Consider the following 20,903-nt stretch of genomic DNA (forward strand, 5'->3'; position numbering starts at 1 on the left):
CGGGCGGCGCGGGCGGAGGAGGAGGAGGAGACCGAGGAGGAGGAGGAGGAGGACGACGACGACGACCAAGAGGAGGAGGGCGCGCCGAGGCCACACCCATTGGCGCGCCGATCCGGGCTGCGAGTCGTCGGCCGCCGCGCGCGCTCCAGCCGAGCCTCCGCCCGCACCGAGCCCGGGGACGGGCCGCACCGGGGAGGGGCCGTTCCGGCCGCAGCGCGAGGGCACGAGGGGCGGCGGGGAGCCGGCACCGGGCACGGCCGGCGCAGCGACCATGATCGCTTTGTTCAACAAGCTGCTGGACTGGTTCAAGGCCCTGTTCTGGAAGGAGGAGATGGAGCTCACGCTGGTGGGGCTGCAGTACTCGGGCAAGACCACCTTCGTCAACGTGATCGCGGTACGGGCGGGGCGCGGGGCGCGGGGCGCGGGCCGGTCTGCCTTCCGTCCCCGCCTTGCCCCGCGGGCCGGTCGCCGCCTGGCGTGGCCGGCGGGGAGGCGCGGGCCCGGGCGCGCGGGGCCTAGCCTGGCCCGTGAGGACCCGCGGCGCGCGCCCCGCTCTCCCGCCCGGGCCGAGATGGCACCGCCGGGCGCGGGGGCGGGGGACGAGGGGACGTGGCTGGTGCCCCGGGACCGGCGGCACAGAGGGTGTCATGCGGCCGGAGGGACCGCCGCCCGCGGAGACAGGCGCCCCCGGCCCCCGCGCCCTGGCGCATGACGGGGCGAAAGTGCCGGGCCTGCCGGCTCCGCGTGCGGAGGGTCGCGGGACGGGGCGCCGGCGCGGCCTGCAGAGGGTCCTGGGCCAGCCCAGCCCCACCCCGGGGGTTTAACCCCTCCGTGCCGGAAGAGGAAGCCCCGGCGCCGTTGAGGGGGAGGGGAGGTGGCCCCTTGGGGGGAGTGGAGTCAGCCGAGGCCCTTGGCTCCAGCCCAGGCTCCTCCTCCGCGGGAACCTCTCCCCGACCACACTAGCGGGGGGTCCCGGAGGATGGCACCCTAAGGGGAGTTCCGAGTCCGCCTGGCTCGGAAGTTGCAGAGTGAGGTGCCCTGGACCCGAGGAGGAGCTGGAGGGGCGCTGCCCGCTCTGGGAACACGGGAGTGGCTCTGAGGGTTTTGGGTGGTCAGGACCAAGGCGGGCAATGTAAGCCTTTCAGTGCCAGGGAGTGGTGGGGAAGGGGTTAAAATCTGCCTCAGATAAAGGGGAAGATGGGCTCTCTGGGTGTGTGAGCTGAGCTGAGTAATGGCTGAGGCCTGCGTTTCAGAGCGGGGCTGAGCTGGGCTGAGCTGGGCCTGTGGGCTGAGGAAGGCTTGGGCAGGGGCTGGGGTTGTCCAGGGACCCGGCCTGGCTCCCAGACTGGGGTTCTGCGAACTGCGGATTGGCCAGATACGAGATGGGTCAGCAGAGCAGTGTGACTGGCCAGCCTGGTGCCTCCCCTGTCCGTGTTTTGCCCACCTCGAAGAGAAGGGTGGCAGACGCTGGAGGGGCAGGGACCCAGTGATCGCATGTTTGAGCACTGGCTCCGTTTCCCAAACGTATCTGCCAGTGACCTCTGCGTCTTCCCTGCCCAGGGGTCCTGACCTCTCTCCTGCAGGGCAGGTGCTTCAGGCCCTGGCTGGGGCTTGTTGACATGATGGTTTCTGAGCCAGCATGCGCCCCCTGGCTCCCGGCTGCCCAGGCTCTGGCCCTCCAGTCAGAGACCCCTGGTTAGACCTGGCTGATCCTGCAGGCCCGGCTGGCTCAGCTTCAAGGCATCCAGACCTGGGTGATGTCTCTGGGGAGAGGCCAGGAGGAGCACCCGCTGCTCCAGTGTCTCACCCTGGGAGTCACCCTGGTCCCCAGCAAAGTTCTCCTCGCCCAGGGTTTACCAAAGCCACGCTCCTGGACAGGTGGCTTGGTGCCCTGGTCAGGAGGTCCCTCTGGATTAGCATTCTATCCGGAGAGTGAGATGCTCTGGGAGGTCAGGAGAATCCAAGAGTCACAAGTCCACTGCCAGGGTCCGGGGTGTCTGAGGTCTCCAGGGAGAGGTCCCCATGCCTGGCCACGGGTGCCCCTCTTGGACATTAAATTTGCCACCTTGTATCACACATCCTTAAAGTGCAAGCTAAATTTCCCTAGAAAGAGGTTCCCAAGAACCACCTTCCCTTGTGGGCTGCAGTGGGTGTTCCAGCGTCAGGGTGAGGCCAGTGTTCTCAGCCTCTCTGGGCCATGGCCTCCCGCCCACCCCATGGATAATAGCAGTCGGGCCTTTCAGAAGGGAGCCAAGAGTCAGGACCCTGGGCTCTGTCCCCATGCCCACCACTGACTTCCTCAGTCACCTCTGCCTCTTCACGTGGCCTCTGTTGGTCTCAGCTTTTTCCCCATTTGGTTTTTACTACTCACTAGTTGAGGCCTGACTGTAAACAGAAATTGAGGCTGATGTGAGCTGGGAAGCTGCACACAGAGACTTCACAGCACTCCTGAGAACCCGAAACTCACCTCTGAGTTCTGAAAGTTTTCCTGCTAGAAAGAGTCGATGTTTTGCCCGAGGGAAACAAGAGGACCATCTTCATATGTTTAAAAGTGTGGGAGAGCAGCTCATGGAAGAACTAGTCTTGGGGTGCCCGCTGGGTAGACTTGGGGAGGAGCAGTGGAAGTTAAAGGAAGATGGGTTTTTGACTCACAGTAGAGCACTCTGGAGGGTTGAACTGACCCAGGAGGAAGGAGGCGGAGGAGATTCGAGTCTGAGACCAGAGGTGGATACATGACTTCGAGGTTACTTTTGACTTTAAACCAGGAGCCTGTGGGATCAGGCGGCATTCCCAGGAAACGAAGCCATGACCGGTCCAGCTGAGCTCTGATTCGAAGCTGAGCGGGCAACACTGGAGCCTGGCTCCCCGAAGGCCCTCCTGGCACCCCCTTTGCCCAGGCCTCGTTCTGCCAGGCTAGGCTGTTCACTTACATGGGAGCCTGTGGATCCTACAGGTGCCTCTTGCTGAATCGAAACCATTTCCAAGCACCTTGTAGGCCCTGCTCGCCTGCTTCTAGGAAGCCAAAACTGCCCTCCCCCATTTCACACAGGGAATCCCTGAGGCCCAGAGAGGTTCGAGTCTTGTCCAAGCTCCTCCACCATGAGTGATAAGCAAGAACTGGGCTTCCTTCCTCTGACTCCACGGTCTTAATCAGCCCGGATAGGGTTGGCGGATGGGGATGGCGTGGGCTCGGGTCAGCAGGTGCCCCACCCGCCCGGCACCCTGCTAGGGTGTGGAAATTAAACTGCTTGTCCCTCCGTAGCCAGAAGCCACGTGTCCTCCTTCAGGGCACTCCCTTTCCCACGCGCGTCCTCACTGTTACAGGCTCTTGGACGCTTTTGTAGACCTTTCCCCAGAGCCGCGTGCGCAGTCACATGTACCCGTGTGCTTTCAGCCCGGCTGTGGCTCAGGGTTAGGAACCTCGCCCGCCTCGTCCTGAGCCTCGGTCTTGGGTGTTGGGCTCTCACGTCCAAGGGCCACGGTGAAGGAACTTGGCTGACTCGGGAAGATGAGGGGGAACCCACCTCGTTCAGCGGAGACCTTGGGGGCTCCGTGCAGACTCTCGGGCTCTGAGTAAGGAGCTGTCGTGCTCTGTGCCGTGGCTGATGGTCAGAGCCACCGACCTCTACAGGGCCTGAGGCAAACCATTCCTCCCACCTGGTGGAAGAAAGTGGTGGCAGAAGGAACAAGGCTGTCCCCCGGGTTCAAGGCTGAGAGGGCCCCAGCTCCTCCAGCCTGTGTCTGGGGTGGTGGGGGGCGGGGAGCAGGTGTCCTACACGTGACCGTGGAGGTGAGGAGGTGACCTTGAAGGGAGGTTGGTCTGGCCTTGTTTGAGTCCTGTGGCCAGTTTAGAACAATCTAGAGCTCTTAGAGACAATTTAGAGGGAGAAGTGAAAATTACTAGAATTTTAAAATGGGTCATGGGAAATGGAATTGCAGTCAACTCCTAGTTACTGAGTAAACGTTCACGAAAGCTGCACGGACGTGGTTCCTCTCCCAGGGAGTGCTCAGTCTAGTGGGGAGACTCGTAAGTCAGCAGACAAGACGGTGGGGCCATCCTCCTACAAGTGGGGTTCAGTGCAAGGAAACCCAGAAATTGCTTGGTGTGCGTTGCATTTGGGGCATGGCCTGATTTACCCCCCCCCCCCAATTTTGATGTGAATATTACTACCAGTGTGCAAACGTGTGTACTTCCCTCGATGGTTTACCACGACCTCCTCAGGTCCCTTGCTGAGCCGGTGATTGTTTTGCTCCGTTGCTCCAGCAAAGGGGCTTCAGGTCCAGCAGAGATGTGGGTCAGGCATCAGGAAGTGTTCTCTCCATCCAGGCTGAGAGGCCTCAAGACTGCCTGAGCAGGACGGGAGAGTCCAGGTGCGGGGTGGACACCAGGCTTGGTTACAGCCTATCCGGCCTGAAAGCAAGGGACACGCAGGGGGTGCCGGGACCCCGAGAGCACCTGAGAGGCTCTGGCCTGGCCTGTGCCGTATCCCCGCAGCCTTCTGGTCTGTGGCTGTCTGGGCCGGCACATCTGGGTCCTGGTGACTTTGCCCCTTTGCCAATTCTGACCCTCCTTCAGTCAGGACAGTTTAACGAGGACATGATCCCCACCGTGGGCTTCAACATGCGCAAGATCACCAAGGGGAACGTGACCATCAAGGTGAGTGTCCAGGAGCGGGACCCTGAATGCACGCACTTGCGTGTGCATGCGCGCATGTGTGTGTGCACGTGCGTGTGTACTTGAGTGTGCGTGCTTGCGTGTGCGTGTGTGTGTGTGTGTGTGTTTGTGTGTGTATATGCATGATGGGCGGGGCCGAGGGGCTGTGGGAGGTGCCTGAGGCCCCAGAGGAGAAGCTGAAGGAAAGCAGAGGCTTGGGTCCGACCAGGTAGTTGGAAGAAGAGAGCAGGAGATGTGAGGAGGCAGAGGGACCTGGAGAGAGGAGGAACCCCGGGCGGGGGTGGTGCAGGGCACTTGGGAGCCAGGGTGGGTTTGGATGCCTGCCTGCCACTGAGACCGTCTCCCCTCCTCTTGCTCAGCTCTGGGACATCGGGGGACAGCCCCGCTTCCGCAGCATGTGGGAGCGCTACTGCCGAGGAGTGAGTGCCATCGTGTAAGTGTCCGGCAGGGCTGCAGGGACCTCGGGCACAGAACCAGATGGGGCACAGTCCTTGGCCTGTGGCTCACGGCCGCACACAGCTGCCTTTGCTTTGAGGGGCGCTCTGGGCACCCACTGGCCAGTTTGAGAACCAGAGCATCAGCCCCCAGAAGGGCCTGTGTGTCCGCACCTGCCTGCCTCCCCCAGCCCAAGCTCACCCTCTCCTGAATTTTGTGTGACTTGATGGTTCGTTCCCTTGTTTTTTATATTTTAGTTTATTGTTTTCAGCAGAGGTCCTGGGGTGGAACCCAGGACCTCGTGCGTGCTGAGCATGCACTCTGCCCCTGAGCCGCCCCCCCACCCCCTTGCTCTTTGAAAGTAGCTTTATCCTACGGACATGGGCCCAAACGAAGCATTGTTCAGTTTTCATTGTTCTTAACCTGATTTTTTGAACAGCGTCTTGATGCAGGGAGGTCTTCTGGGCTTAGTTTGCCGTTCTCCCCTGCCTTACCTCGTCCTCCCGTGAGAAGGAAGAGGGTCACCGTGGGAAGGACGTGGGGGGCTTCCCCAGGGGCCCTTGGAGGCCGGGGCCATAGTAGGCCCAGGGGCGCCTGCAGACCTCACTCCCATCGGCCTTGAGCCGCCTGGGTGGCCCGTGGCCCAGGGTGACCAGCCAGAGCAGTGTTTTCTCTTCCAAGCAGGAGCCCCTTCTCCCCTCATCTCTCAGCTGTGGTGTCAACGTGCTTGTCCCCACCCTGCTGTCCCCCAGGTACATGGTGGACGCCGCTGACCAAGAGAAGATTGAGGCCTCCAAGAATGAGCTCCACAACCTGCTGGACAAGCCCCAGCTGCAGGGCATCCCGGTCAGCCCCAGGCGGGGGGCCCTGGGGGAGGGTGCTTGCTGCAGAGTTGGGGGGGCAGATGTGGACCAGGCACTGTGGGGGGAGGCAACAGGGCTGTGGAAGCCAGCCCCCTGGACAGCCTGGCCGGAGCTGCCCTGGAGCGAGCCCTTGTGTTCTCCCCCTGCAGGTCTTAGTCCTGGGTAACAAGCGAGACCTCCCGGGAGCCTTGGATGAGAAGGAGCTGATTGAGAAAATGTGAGCTTGGTGACTCCTCCCTGTCCTTCCTCCCCGCTCCCCAGATTCCCCAGGCTGGTCGCAGAGGGCTGGCTGCCGCTCTCAGCGTTTGCCGCACGGTGGCGGCAGAGCGCACCTTCCCGAGCCTTGCCCCTCACACGGGCCCTGCCCCTCACACGGGCCCCCAGTGCAGGCTCCCACCTGCCCCAGGCCCCCTGGGTGGTTGCCACCTAGGCAGACTCCTCTGGTTTCCCGCAGGAATCTGTCCGCCATCCAGGACCGAGAGATCTGCTGCTACTCCATCTCCTGCAAAGAGAAGGACAACATTGGTGCGTGGGTTTGGGGGCAGTGCTGCAGTCGGGGGCACAGTGGGGGTGGGAGGGGAAAGCACTCGGATGCTTTGGAGCCCAGAGCTCTGTGGTTCTCCTGGGTTGGGACAGGCAGCAGGAGGCCCGGATTCTGAGCATCACCCCAGCTCTGCCATCATCTGGTGTGTGATCTTGGCAAGTTCTCCCTCCTTGGGGCTCACTCCCCACCCACTCGTGAGGTATCAAGATCGGACCAGGTGATTCCAGGCCCCTTCCAGCTCCAAGGGACGTGGTTTGTGGCTCCCGTGGCTCTGTCTCTTTCACAGCACCAGACACCCCCAGGGTTGACCCCAGCTGCAGTTCAGAAAGCCTGAGCCCCTCCCAGAAGCCCTGTAACCTCCTCTCTCCCCCCCAGACATCACCCTACAGTGGCTTATCCAGCACTCAAAGTCACGGAGAAGCTGAGGCTGCTGCCCGCCCCCTCGGACCAGGGACGCCGAGCTCCCGCCCCGCCCCCACCCCCCCCAAGCCCACCCCTGGTACTCAGTCTGGGGAGGGGCCCTCGGGGGGGGGGTCCCAGAGTCCTGCTCTGCTGAGGTTTGAACTCCTGATTTTACTGTAAAATAAGTCGCTCCTGTCTGGCCCCTGATCTCTCCTGCCCCTCTCTGCCCCGGCCCCCGCCCCGCTCCGCTCCCTGTCCCCTCTCTGCCCCGGCCCCCGCCCCGCCCCGCTCCGCTCCCTGTGCTTCCCTCTGCAACACTTCTGTTGTTGTCCTGTGTGTACAGTATATATATGTATATATATTTTAATTTTTTAATTTAAGCAAAGACTAAAATCACCCATGTGATGCTGCAGGGGCCTGTCAGGGTCGGGGGGACATCCGGAGATGGGGAGAGTGCTGCGGGCTTGGCTGGGGCAGGTTCAGGTCAGGACAGGTCAGGCTGCCCGGGGCAGGTGGCCGTCCCCCAGTCCCTGTCCCCGCAGTGCTTGACTGACAGGCCGATGGGAGCCTCTGGAGGCGCCCGCTCTGTCCCAGGCTCCGCGTGGCCGCCAGGCACACCCAGGTGCCAGAGATCGCTGGCCGAAGGGGCGGGAGGCCAGCGTGCGAGGCCCCCCAGCAGCCCCCTGCCGCCTGCCCTGGCCCCCGGCTCCTGCCCCTCCCCGGGCCCCCACCTCCACGGGCCACCTCATTTTCTGTTCTCATTTTGCATAGTTGCACAAGGAGAGAACTCAGCACGGGGGGGTTGGTTCTTTGGGTTTGTTTTCTGTTTGTTTGTTTAATTTAATGATTTGTAAAGTGACTTTCTCTTCCTTTTTTACACTTTCAGCTCATATTTAACCTCTGTTTGGAAAATGATTCTTGTAACTGTACATTTTTTTGCCTCCTAACAACAATGAGAATAAATGATGGTTTTGTGTTGGGGGGTGCGTGGTGCGGGTTATTTCCATGGGTGGCGTGGGACGACGGCCAGCCCGGGGACCCGGCCCCCCCACCCCGGCGCACACAGCGGAGGGAGGCACGCGCTCACCCGGGCTCACAATGGCCCTTCACAGAGCCGCCCAGCGTGTGCTCCGGCTGCCCCCATCCCGCCTCCTCCTCTGGTCAGACTTTCCTGTGGCCCCCTCCAAGCCAGCAGCTTAGCTGGGCCATGGTGGCAGGAGTGCGGGGCCACACCCATTTCCGCAGATTCTGGTCAGGGGTCAGGGCTCTACCTGCAGCCGGAGACAGCCGGAGACAGCCGGAGCCAGTGAACTGTTGGAGAGGGTGGGGGACTTCCCCTCTGCAGCCTCTCTGTTGGTGTCTGGCTGCTGGTTTGGGGGAGAGGCCATACCCTCCCTCCTCTGCCCACCCCCTCCTCTCCCTGCCCAGACTTTAGAGCTGGTCCCCCTGGCTGCCCACAGCTGCAGCCTCAGAGCCTTGCGGGCCCTGCTGCTCAAATCCGGGGCCATCTTGACCCAGTTTTACTGTAAGCTCCGCCCCCAGCTCCCTTCCGCCCCGCATGGAGCGGCCCTGCTGAAGGCCCATCGGCTCCCTCACCTCTGCAGGAGGGAGGCCGGACCCTCGGTCCTGGGAGCGGGGCCCACCCTGCTGGCTCCTGAGCTTCACCAGCCTTCCTTGGTGCTTCCTCCTGGAGGCACCTTCGGGCCCCAGGCGCAGAGAGAGAGGACCTGCCTGGAGAGGGCATTTGCTCCCCGCTGCCAGGAGTCTGGGGAAAAAGTGGATGGAGTCTGGCAGGTGGAGCTAGCTGACTACAGGGCACCTTCCAGTGCATGCTCCCGGGCTGAGGAGCTTGGTGCTGGGGCCAGGCTGTCCCCTGGGTGCTCCTGGCTTCGAGGTGGTAGGGGACACCGTGGCCTGGGGGGCTGGGGCAGGACCGACAGTCTCACTGATCCTGGGAGCAGGGCGGGCACCTTCAGGGCTGATCTGCCTTTCTCGTGCTGTGTCCTCTGATGAGAGCGAGGCCTGAGATGAGACAGGAGGAGCCGGTTACCGGCAAGCAGGTGTCCTGCCGCGGAGCCTGGCATCACAGACCGTGTGTGTGCATGTCCCACTGCACACGCACTGCCTGGGCCCAGCCTGCTCTGCAGTTCTGGAGAGTTAACTCCCGGGGTGGGGGGAAGGGGAAGGTGCCGGGCGTCCTGCCAGGGGCTGGATGTATCGCCTCCTGTTTAGCGACTCCAGGCCCTGTGAGGGGTTACTCCACATTCCACCAATGGGGTCCAGTGGCCGGGTCCGTTGACCAGGGGGAGGCGATTCTCGCTGCAAGTGCAGGGCTGGCGGTGGGGGTGGGGGGCTCAGTGGGTTGGTCCCTCCCCATGGCTGGCATCAGGGTCTGAGAGCTGTCCCCTCAAGTCCAGCTCAAGGCCTCTGCTCACCGCTGCCAGCCTGCCCCTCCACCCCAGGCCCGGGACCCCTAAGCGACAAGCGCTGCATTGTTCCCCCAGCTGGCCCGGCCAGCGGGACGGTGGCTCTTTCCCAAGGCCCGCTGGCCTGCTGCCTGAATCTGCAAGCCCCTCGCGTTGCTGGGCCCTAGGCGGTGGTGGTGCCGGGCCTCAGAGCGCACATCTCTCTTGGGCTCCGAGCCAGCCAACTAGCTGCAGGGAGAGGCAGGGGGTGCCCTTTGTGGCAGAGCCCCTGAGACAGGATGTAGAGGTGCCCCTGCCCCTCCTCTCAGCCTCCCATCCTCAGGCCGCGTGTCCCAACTTCACCCCGGCCCCCTCCTATGTCCGGTAGGAAGCTGCTGGTATGGCCAGGATTGGGGGGGGTCGGGGGGAGAGGGAGTGTGGGGGGTGATGCAGAGGAAAGCAAGCCCACAAGCCCCTCTTTGGACCCCTCTCCAACTTGCTCCCCCCACCTGCCTCGTTTCTGCAGACGAAGCAGGCGGGTGGGGGGCTTCAGTCCCTGTGGCAGTAGGTCTGCCGAGAAACGGGGGGTGTCATTCCCAGCACAAAGAGTGCGTGCTCGCAGCGCCATCACCTAGCAACCGCCTCCCTCTTGGCGTCGCCCGTCCTGGGGGTGGATGCCAGGGAGAGAGAACAAGGCCGTTAAGATCTCCAGGAGAGGGGGAAGGAGGCTTGGGGCGGGGCAGGCTGGGCGTGGGTGGGGTGGACAGAGGAGAATGGATCCAGGGCACCGGCGACGCCTGCGCCTCAGTGTCCCTGGCCCTGGGGACCCTCCTGCGACCCCACACAGGTGTTCTCGGCAGGGCTGGCAGTGGAAATCACCGTGGGACCCAGGGCTGCACTTAAGACAGGAAGGGTGGGCTTGCGGGGTGGGGAGTGGTCAGTGGCCTAGGCCGAGTCATCCGTCTAACTGACCCTGTGCCAACTTCTCTGGCCCCAGATGGCGAAGGGGCCTCTGGAAAGGGCTGGAGGATCAGCAAGAGGAACAAGTCTCTGTGGGGGCGTCGATGGAGCGCTGGCTGCCAGGAAGCGGGTGGGGTGGGGGCAGGCAAGGGGCAGGCAGCTGGGCCATCCGCAGGCCAAACAGTCTGTTCTAAGAAGCTGAACAAGAATGGCTCTCAGAGTCAGTGAGGCTGGAAGCCCCGGCCTCATGGAGGGAAGGCTGCTGGCTTCCCTCAAATGGGGGCTTTGTGGGGAAGGAGGAGCAGCGGCGGGGGCTCCAGTGGAGACAAGTTTGCAGCCTTTGGCTCCCTGGGGACAGCTGGGCTGAGGCCAGCATGAGGACGTGGTGCCCCAGCTCCCAGGCCTCCATCCACTCTGCCTCTTGAAAGCCACAGGCCTCGGGCTGGACCAGACACAGGCCACAGGCCAGGAAGGGCCAGAGGTGGCCTGGAGGGGAAGGCCCAGGTGCATCGGGCACTGCCAGAATGTGGCACAAGAAAGTCCCGGGGGCACAGGGGCGGTTCTACCTAGTTTATTGTTTTCCAAGAAGGGCCTTCTGTGGGGGAGCACCCCACAGGGGCTGGGGACAGGGCCACTGGGATACATCAAAGAAGGATGGAGAAGGAAATCCTCCCAGAGAAGGGATGGCGCCTGAGGAGATGTCCAGGGCTGGGATGGGTCCAGTCCAGAGGACAGCCCAGTCGCTGGCCTGCAAGAGCCTCGTCCAGGATGGGTGATGATGGGGCACAAGCCGGGCTCCAGATGGAGAGAGGGACAGGGGCTCGACCAGGCCAGGCTCTGGCCTCCGGCTGGGGGGTGCAGAGTTTCTGGGCAGCTCTAAGGACCGGAGGCACCACCGCCCACCAGTGAGAGGACGGGCGGGCAGGCCCCAGAGTGTCTGGGAAGGGGGCTCAGGGAGGGGGCTCCCACACACCTGGACCCCAGCAAGAGGCACCAAATCCATCTCTGTACAGAGGAACAGACAGAAAAGCAGGACCAGTGGGGACGGAGCTCCTTCCCGACCCCAGGCCATCCAGGCCTCAGCAGGGCGTGCCCAGGGCCAGGAGTGGCGGCGACTCCCTGGGCTTGTGGAAGTAGACGGGGGTGGACAGCTCCTCCGTCTTGAGCTTGCTCTCCGGGCCGGCGGCAGCTGCAGCCCCCCCACAGCCCTGGCAGCAGCAGCAGCAGCAGTCCAGGAAGGCGCGGCCCAGCGGCCGGCACACGCACAGGAGGAGCACGGGCGTGACAGCGGCCCTGAAGAAGGCGGAGAACTGGGTGACGAGGCCCAGGAGGTCCAGGGTCCGGCGGGTCAGCGCTGCCGACAGGTAGGCCGCCACGACGTTGCACACGTTCTCGGGGAGGGTGCAGAGAGCGTAGACGGCCGTCAGGCCCATGACGGTGCTGCTGAGCTGGCCCTCACCCTGCTCCTGCCGGCCCGCCCGGCACTCAGGCCTCCTGCCCGGGGGGCCCCGCACCCGCCACGTCACCAGCTGGCAGGTGACCGTGAAGAGGACGGGCAGGCAGAAGTAGCAGCCAAAGGACCACCAGGTGCGAGCGTTCTGGTAGGTCATGACCAGCGAGTACAGGGACTCAGGCAGGCGGGCCGAGGGCTTCATGACGCACGAGTCCACCGTGCCCCCGGTGGGGCCTGGCTCCTGCACCAGATGCCACAGCAGGAGCTCAGGCACGGCCAGCGTCATGGAGCCCACCCAGATGACCGCCAGCTTGGCCAGGATGGACGGGCACGGTTCGACGAGCCTCGCCCTGGGCAGGGTGCTGGTGGCCACGTGGAAGCGGTCGATGCCCAGGGCACAGAGGCTGAAGGTGGTGACGCCCAAGGAGGAGACCTGTGGGCAGGTGAGGAGCAGGAGGCGAGGGCTCAGCCCCGGGCCGCTGCGGGGCCGGCTTCCAGCCCGGGGGGACCACGAGCGGGGCGCAGGCGTGGGACAGATAGCGGTAACGCCACCGGGCGGGGAGCACTTCCCCCCCACTCCCGTCACCCTCAGGTCTCACTGCCCACGTATCACAGGACAACCTGCGCCCATGCAGGACCAGGGACGTGGCAGCAGCAGAGCTCAGGCCTCCACACAGGACGCCTCTCTTGCCACCTGCCTCCTCGCCTCTGGGGCCAGGGTGAGCGGCCTGGGTCCCACAAACCTCATGCTCCCTGAGACTTTGGGAGACTGTCTCTGAGGACGAACACAGATATACATGGGGAGTCCTGGGTCCTCTGTCCCCTCACTGCCGACGTGCATGGAGCGAGACACTCACACACACACACACGTGCTCACTCTCATACTCACGCTCTTACACTCATACTCACATCCACACACTTACACTCTCAGTCCCTCCTGCCCCACCCGAGAAGCCCAGGCCCAGAGCCCTGCAGAGAAGCAGCCCCTCCAGGCCGGCCTGAGCCCACATGCTGGTCACGGAAGCCCACCTTGGGAGTAGAGGAAGCAGAGCAGCAGGGAAGGCAGCCAGAGAGAAGGAAGGCCTCCCAGCTCAGGGGGCGTCTGGCCACGCCCAGAGCTTGTGCTCAGAACCCCGTCGGGCCAGGCTCTTCTCTCCCGGCTGGGGCCGGCACAGGCCGCTGCGTATTAGCGCTGGCTGCCACCGAGTGAGTGTGCTCTGTGGGAAGCCCACCCATCCTGGCAGGCTTGGGCAAGAACACCACTCTCTCCTACATCTCAGAAAGTACCCACTCGTCACCCAGCTCTTCCCTGGCCCTCCGGGGGCCTCCGTACAAAAGGGATGGGGGGCATGTTTTGTCCCTTGACGCCCACCCGTCACCAAGCTCCGTCAGCTCCTGGGTCACTCTGTCCTCCAGTCCGTGGAGGGGCCCGCCTCGGGGGATATAGGTGGCTGAGCCCCACCATCCGGCAGGGCTGGGCTCTCCTGGCCACCAGCCACACGCAGGCAAGTGCTCATACGTGTCTGCTCTCCCCTCCTGTTCTCAGACCTTTCCCAGGAAAAACCACCACAATCGAATTATTCTAATTCAGAGCACTTGGTAACATCGCACATGCAATCCTTCAGAATCGGTTCAGCCCTGTGACGATCATCCCCAGTTCACAGGGGAGGAGGCGGAGGCTGAGCTGGTCAAGCGACTTGCTGAGGTCACTCAGCCTATCAGGGGCAAAGCCCAGCTTCTGGTCCAGTCTGCCCAGTTCCAAGGCCCTGGCCTGACCTCCCGCAGCGCACCTGGGCTCTGAGCTCCCGAGAACTAAGGCTGTCCCCAGCTGCAGGGACTTCCTTCAGGTGTGAGCACCTCTGGGCCCCAGTAGGTGGTCTCTCCGGGCTGGGAAGGACGCAGACCACTGAGCCTGAGAGTTTGTTCGTCTGTGGACTCGTCACTAGCCACAGTGACCGGGGACAGAGCCGGGACCAGGACTGCATCCACATGCCTCTTCCGAGTCCTCCCCACCCCACCATGTCACACAACACCCTCCACTCCAGGAGGAATGGCAGCCCTCGCGGGGCGGCCACAGTCACTCCAGCCCTCACTGTGACCCTCCACACAACCAAAATCTGCAAGGCTGCTCGTTTATTCCATGTCCCTACACAGATGTGGCGGCCTTGCTGTACCTCGCACCAGTGCACACATTCTGGTCTTTTCTCATTCTTTTGCTTAAGCTGTCTCCTTGCAATCTACAGGTCCATCCACACCCATGTGCTCATCCCAGCAGGGAAGTTCCCCGCGGTGAGGGGAGTGGTCCACCTTGGAATCACAGAACAACACAGCTGCAAGTGTCACCTGGTCCACCTCTGGTCGGGAGCAAGGGAACTGGAGAGGAGCTGTGACCAGCCCAGTATACCCCGTATGCCAGTGACGGGGCTTCCCCTAGAGCCCCCACCCGCAGCTCCGGCCCCCAGAGCCAGGTCTCCCCTTTCAGAGAGGATCGAGGAGGTGGCTGATGGTGACGCCAGCAACCATCACAGTGAGGAACCATCCTTCCTTCCATGTTGGCATGCGGGGGAGTAGATACTGACTTGACTGGAGGCTGGGGTGGGGGTCTCTAGGAAATTGGAATCTGCCTTCAGGCACTGCCCAGGGAGGCAGGAAATGAGGGGTGAAGAGGGGCCACAGAGGGAGAGGAAGGAGGCACACAAAGGACAGAGTGATTTCTTGGGTGGAAAGATGGAGGAGGGTTAAGGCGGGGCGGGGGACCGCTCAGAGAGGCTGCTCCTGGGCCTGGAACCCAGGGCCCTGCACACCTGGCTGCTAGTTACCTGAGAGCCACCAGGACCCTCACTGTATTTGCCCCCTGGCCTGATCTGCGGGAGAAGCCAGGCAGCCCCCAGGCCTCCGGGCCTGGCAGCACCCCTGGGCTGCAGGGGGACGCGCGCTCACCTCCAGGAAGGGCACGGCGCGGCAGGAGACGTCGCCCAGAAGCCTCTGCTTGGTGATCTCGTTGAAGATGACGACCGGGAGGCAGAAGAAGAGGACCAGGAAGTCCCAGAGAGCCAGGCTGGCAAGGATGGAGTTCCAGGCGCTCTTCAGGTAGTAGCTGTGCCAGACGACACACATGACGGACAGGCTGCCCACAACGCCCACGGCGAACAGCACCAGGGCGAGCAGCAGGACCGCGTAGGCACCATAGGACCCCTCGGTCACCGGGTACAGGGGGTTCTGGATCCGCAGTCGACGGCCCGGCATCCCCACCGGGCTTCCCCGCGGCTCCAGCCCGCCGCCCAGAGCGCCCCCGTCCCTGTCCGGGCGGGGGCTGGGGGCCACCCAGGGCTGGGAGGGCTGGGGGCCGGCGGGGGCGATGGGCCGCGGGTACTCCCCCCACTCCTCGGGCACATACTGCTGCGCCTTCTTGGCCTCCTCATCCTCGGTGCCTCTCCTGGGCCGGCTCTGCTGCTCCCAGGCCTCTGCCCCGGGCTTGTCCCAGGGCAGGGTGGCCCCCCTAGAGACTCTGCCCGGCCCCACAGCTGACGCCACAGCCAGGGAGACAGCCAGCGGCCACAGCCACCGCATGGCCGGACAAGCGGGAGGCAGCTGCCCACGGAGAGATGTGGCAGGGACCCGAGCTCTGGGCTGACTCGAGACAGGCAGCTGGCCGGTCGGTCCGCCCCCAGTCAGGCGTCTGGCATCGCCAGCCTGCTCCAGCGGACCTGAGCAGCTCCCTCCCGCCTGGCCGGCTGGGCAGGGCCCTCTGCTGGACACAGAGTACTCTGTGCGGCCCCCCAGGACACCTTGCCAGGCCCCACGGGCAGCAGCACTGGGACCTGGCACCCCCAGAGGCCAGCTGCCCCAGGGAGCTGCCCCTGCCGAGAGGGGGCACTGCTGCCAGGGTCCCCTGGGGAGAAGGGCAGGGCTCCATCGCACCTCAGGAGGCAACTCCAGGGCAGCCCCACCACCCAAACTGCATCACCGCCACTTCCTGGCCCTGACGAGGCCCCGCCGTCAACAGCTCTGCGGGGCGCGGCCACTACCACCGTGTCTCTGATTAGAAAGGAGGTCGGTCACTGACTGCAGAGCAAAGCCTGCCCAGGCTGCCCCAGCACCTGGATCTGACTCCTGACCTGACCCATCAACGTTCTCCGCAGGCGCGAGTCCACCTGCTCACCTGCTCACCACACAAACTCCCCCTGAGAACAGCGACAGTCAAAACCTGAAAACACCACGTTCCGATCCAGACACAAGATGCACGGACATTCACAATAACAGAGATTTACTGAGCCCCTGCTGTGTTCTAGAGACAGAATGCATAAATGTAACCACCAGGGAGACTTCGGTCCGGGTTGGGGGATAAATGTGTATATAAGTAATTACAATTCAGTGGTGGGTGCTATGAAAGGCAAGGGGCCGGTCGCTGAGGGAGCCCAAAGTTGCCTAGAGGGATGTGGAAGGCCACCCTGACTAAGAGACTTTCGAATGGACCTGTGAGTTCACTAGGCAGACAATGGGGAGGGAGGGGTGCCCCGGGCAGAAGAGGCAGCATGTGCAAAAGCACTGGGGTGTGAGGGCAGCGACATACCTGGAAGACAGCAGGGAGAGGGTGTGGAGGGAGCATGGGAGTCTGGGGCGAGGAGCCCAGGGAGGTCGGCGGAGGAAGGGCCGGGAAGCACCCTGTACATCAGGCCAAGGAGTTTACACTTGTCCTGAAGGCAGTGGGCAGGGCTGCGGGCTGTGGAGCAGAACACAATGTGAGCAGTTCTCTAGAAGGATCCCTGGTGCACAGCGGGGGTCACAGAAGTCTGGAGCTGGGGACACAGAGACAGAGGCACCTGTGGGGTGCAGCTGTCTAGAGGACGGCGAGGAGCAGAGTCCAGGAAAACTGAAGGTTTGGGTGCATGGATGGACAGGTCATGGCTGAGCCCCAGGCCTGGGCAGACAGCTAGACCCTCCCCTGTGCAGGAAAGGTGAGTCGAGTCTGGTGCAAGGTTGGGATAAAACCTCTGCCTTGTACACATGAGGCCCTGTCCCAGTGAGCTGTTCAGGTGGAGCTGCAGGAGAGAGTCACCTGTGGCGCAGAAGACGAGAGCAAACGCTGAGGTATGAGGTCAGAGGCGGGGTGGGTCAAGCTGCCAGAGAGCATGCAGAGCACTTGGGGGGTGCAGGGCGAGGCCAAGGAGCCCCCATACTTATGAAGAAAATGGAGCGAAAGTGTGGAAAGGCAGGTGGCCAAACTCCCGTTCCTCCGAGGCCAGAAAAAGATGAAGGAAGCTATCTGGGCAGCCAGAGTTGAAAGTCACTCACATAGTTGGTCGGCAAACACCAGCCAGGGCTCCCAGGAGCGGAACCAGCTGGGAAGTGACTTTCCTGGAAACCTGCTGACCAGAAAAGCACTGTCCTGCCCAGAGGCCCCACGTGCTGTGTAAGAGTCTGAACCCCAAGAGAGAAGGAGGGGGAGAAAGAGGAAATGATAAATCTCACGCACCCTCAGACAAGGTAAGGGAAGCATCTTTGGCCTTTGAAAAATCCTACCTTTCTGGCTTCTTCTTGTTTATTCTTTTTGTGGGGACAGGAGACACGGGGCTGCTGCAAGGCAGGGCTGTCTGGGGTTCACAGTGTCACAGTGAAGACCCAGGGTCCTTCCGGGAGTCAGATCAGACGAGGACTCAACCATCCCCTTCTCTGGCTGCCACCCTTGCAGCCTCCACTGCAGAGGAAGGCCGGGCCTCCTACTTCCACCTCCCTGGCCTCAGGATGGGGCTGAGGAAGGATGGCAGGGGCTGCACAGGGTGCCCAGTCCTCATCCTAAGCGTCCTGGGGTCCATCCCCCGAAGGTGCTTCCCGCACCCTGGACAGCTGCCCTAGGGCCTGCCTCAGAGCCTGTAGGATCCCTCCTGCCTGCAGCTCCGGCACCGAGGCTGCTGTCCCTGAAACCCACCACCTGCCGTGTGGTGCTAAACACTCAATAGAAGCATCATACTTCATCTTTACTTTCTTACCCCAGCTCAGAGAGGTACAGTAACCTGCTTGAGGACACACAGCTGGGACCCAAATGCAGGTTTGTCCAACTCAAAAGCTGAGACTCTCAGCCACTTCTCTGTGGCTTACGGAAGTTTAACACAAGAAGGGGCCTGAAGAGGATGTACACTTATTTTCCAGAAATGGAAATTGCTTTCCAGAGAAGTTGAGCACCAAGGCCAGGCACCTGGTGATGCAGGGTCGACACCAGCATTCACAGATGGGGAGTGGAGAAATGGCCACCCTCTGCTCCTGCCCGTGAATGTGCCCCTGTGGGTTGCACCTGATAAACACTGAGCCCCGCCCAGAGGGGCACCCCCCTCTGCCGGGCCTGGGCTTCCTCGGTTCTTTAGGGTGGTTGGGACGTCAGAGGCCACTAGGTGGAACCAGACGTCCAGAGATGGACGTTCAGGGCCACCTTCACTCCATCAGTCCTAACCCAGCCCACCCTGCCCGAGCCTGGCCCACAGACAACCTGCTGCTGCCTCTGCCGCTGTCAGAGGGAGGGACAGGGAGGAGGCAGGCCCCGGGGTGGGGGCCGACACGCGGGGATGTGGGGATGTACCTGCTGCTCCACTCCACCCCTCTCTCCTGAGGGCACCCAGTGTGGGTCCCCTCGGGGGTCTGCCTCCCAGGCAAAGTCTCCTCTCCTGGACCGATCTGGGTCAGCCTCCGACTCAGAGGCAAGCCAAGAAGAGGGCAAAGCCCCTTCCGCCATTGGGAATGCCTCCAGGACCCCAGGGATTCCCCACCCTCCTCCCTGGGGATTCCCCCCACACTGGCCCTGGGAAAGGTACTCAGGTGGCACAGGGCGGGACAGGTTGGGGCTGCCCCCTGGCATTGAGTGGGGAGAGGGCTGGTGTGGGGTTGCCGCCTGAGGAAACAGCTAAGAGCTGACATTTCCTCAAGCAAGTTCCATGAGCCGCGCCATCCAGTGATGGAAACAGACGGTTGGGATTTGGCTCCTTCGGTGGCTCTGCAGCTTCCTGGCTGTGTGTACCCGGCTTTGGCCCAGGAGGGAACTGCTCTGTGCCTCATCTGTGGTGAGAGGCAGCAACAGCCTGCTCGTGAAGAACAAGTGGGCTGGCCTGTCAGTCGCTGGACCAGTGCCTGGGACTCAGGACGCAGAGGGGAGGGGAGCTGCTGCCAGGGTGACCCCTTGACTCTCACCCCGGCCCCACGAGGCCGCTGCGTTACCATCTTCGCTTCACAGATCTGGAGCTGAACACAGAGGCAGGAGGCAGCCAGAGGCAAGCAGGCTAACTTGAGAGGGCTCCTCCCCTGCCAGGACTCGGTCCCTGCCGCTGGCACCAGGCCTGAGGGTGTCCACGGGGCCCCGCTGCACCAGCGAGCAACACGGGCATGACCTCTGCCCCTTGAGACTCACCTTCAGGGAGGGAGGCAGCCACTGAAAAAACCAAGCCCCGAAGAGCACAAGCATAGCCTGTGAGGAAAGACATGGGAGGACGGGGCACGAGGTCCAGGGACCGCTCTGTCCTTTGCTTTCTCCTGGGGGAAGGTGAGGGGTGTCAGCCCGGGCCTGAGGCCTCACAAGGGTGCCATGGCAATGGAATGGGCGTCGTGGGGACTGTTTACGAAGGAAAGGCTTCGGCGGTCATGAGCGCCAGAGCACCTCAGAATGTGGTCCTTGGGTCCCCAGCCCCTGCGAGCCAAGTGGAGGGCCTGCACCCGGGCCCCACCACAGACCGGCTCCATCAGACCCGGAGGGACCAGCCTTCCAGGTTTCAGCAAGCCCCCCCGAGGATGTGCAGGCGAGGGTCTGGTCAGCACGTCAGGCACCCCCGCTGCCTCCACGGATGGGATGGAGGGCGCTGCCCCTGTGGGGTCTTGGGGCTGAGCTGGTGGGAGGGGCCGAGCTGGTGGGGGGCTCCCAGACCGCAGCCCCTCAACTCTGGGGAGCAGGGCCTGTCTCCCAGCAGCTCCCTCAGCACCTGGCCTTCAGGAGATGCTTAACACACATGTGTAAGGAAAAATAACTCAGCAGAGGCACAAAACCGCTCACAGAGTCCCACCTGAGGGGTCCCCAGCGTGGGCGGATGCCCCCAGAAGCCCCTCCCCTGGGGTCTCACTGTCACAGCCGTGCCCTGGTTCCCCAGACTGTCATGCTCCAAACATGGCTCACCACCCCCGCCCCCGCCCCGGTCAGCCCGGCTGAGGCAAGGCTGGAACGTTCCAGCACGCGGAGGGTCGGATGCCACCGTGACGTAAGCTGCGTGCGAGGAACCAGCAGCCTGGCGGGCAAGGTGTCATCCTGCCCGAGATGCCGGGGCTCCTCCGCTGCGCTCCGGCCGGCACCCAGCCCTGGGGCTCCCCAGGCACTGCTGTCTTCCAGCGGGGAAGGGAGGGCCTCACACCTAAAGACAGCGCTCCAGGTCAGGGCCTCCCCGCAGGGGCCCTCCAGGCCCAGCCAGCTGGCCCCGTCAAAAGGCTTATGGGACGCACAGTCTCTGTGGGGGAGTAAGTCACGTAGGTGTTCATTTAGCAAGTGCTTATTGGCGCCTGTTACGCGCCAGGCACACGATTCACTGCTGGCGACAACCAGCCGCCGTCTGAGCCCCTCACCACTGACAGGGAAGCCGCTGCCTCTCAGAGCAGCTCGCTCCAGTTTTAGACGGCTGTAAGGTGGGCGGTGCACCTTGTCAGAAACGTGAGTCCAGGAAAACCCGCTCACGCCCGGCAGAGATAGGACACACCGAGGACCCAGGTGGGAGATGCAGCCAGCAGACCCAAAGTCAGCTCCAGAAGGAACAGGACCAGCCCCAGTGACAGGTGGAGGAGCATGTGACCAGCAGGTCGGGACGCTTGAGGACAGCTGGACGGTGCTGGGCGTGTTAAAGAAGGCTTCCTACGCAGAAGTCTTAGAAGGGCTTCTCCCGGGGCAGAGTCTGGGGGCGGAGAGGGCGCTAGCTGGGCAAAGAGGAGGTGGAGCAGAAGTTCCAGGCAGGAAGGTGGCTGGCGGGGAGGAAAGGTGGCTTCCGGGAAGGATCAGTCCGCTGAGCGGAGCAGTGGTCACCGGGCTGGAGGAGGGAGCCTGGCCCCTGGAACTCAAGACCAGGCCCTGAGGAGCCGGGCAGGGGTGGGGCGAGGCTGGAGGAGCCTAGGAAACCCACGGAAGGCGCCCCTGCTTCTTCCCTCT

General features: G+C 63.1%; 2 protein-coding genes across 2 annotated transcripts; one reads left to right on the forward strand and one right to left on the reverse strand.

Annotated features, from left to right (window-relative positions):
• Nucleotides 1–7,898, forward strand: ARL8A (ARF like GTPase 8A). The gene is made up of 7 exons (XM_074351497.1): nt 1–394; nt 4,577–4,657; nt 5,035–5,108; nt 5,863–5,956; nt 6,123–6,190; nt 6,428–6,498; nt 6,893–7,898. Exons 1-7 carry the CDS (start codon nt 272–274, stop codon nt 6,940–6,942), a joined length of 561 nt encoding a protein of 186 aa, XP_074207598.1. The 5' UTR covers nt 1–271; the 3' UTR covers nt 6,943–7,898.
• Nucleotides 7,899–8,012: 114 nt separating this feature from the next.
• On the reverse strand, nt 8,013–15,886 carry GPR37L1 (G protein-coupled receptor 37 like 1). Its single transcript, XM_010956294.3, has 2 exons — nt 14,678–15,886; nt 8,013–12,170 (listed from the first exon to the last, which is right to left on the reverse strand). Exons 1-2 carry the CDS (start codon nt 15,305–15,307, stop codon nt 11,364–11,366), a joined length of 1,437 nt encoding a protein of 478 aa, XP_010954596.3. The 5' UTR covers nt 15,308–15,886; the 3' UTR covers nt 8,013–11,363.
• Between the last annotated feature and the right edge of the window lie 5,017 nt (nt 15,887–20,903).

Source organism: Camelus bactrianus, chromosome 23 (assembly GCF_048773025.1).
Source record: "Camelus bactrianus isolate YW-2024 breed Bactrian camel chromosome 23, ASM4877302v1, whole genome shotgun sequence".
Lineage (NCBI taxonomy): Eukaryota > Metazoa > Chordata > Mammalia > Artiodactyla > Camelidae > Camelus > Camelus bactrianus.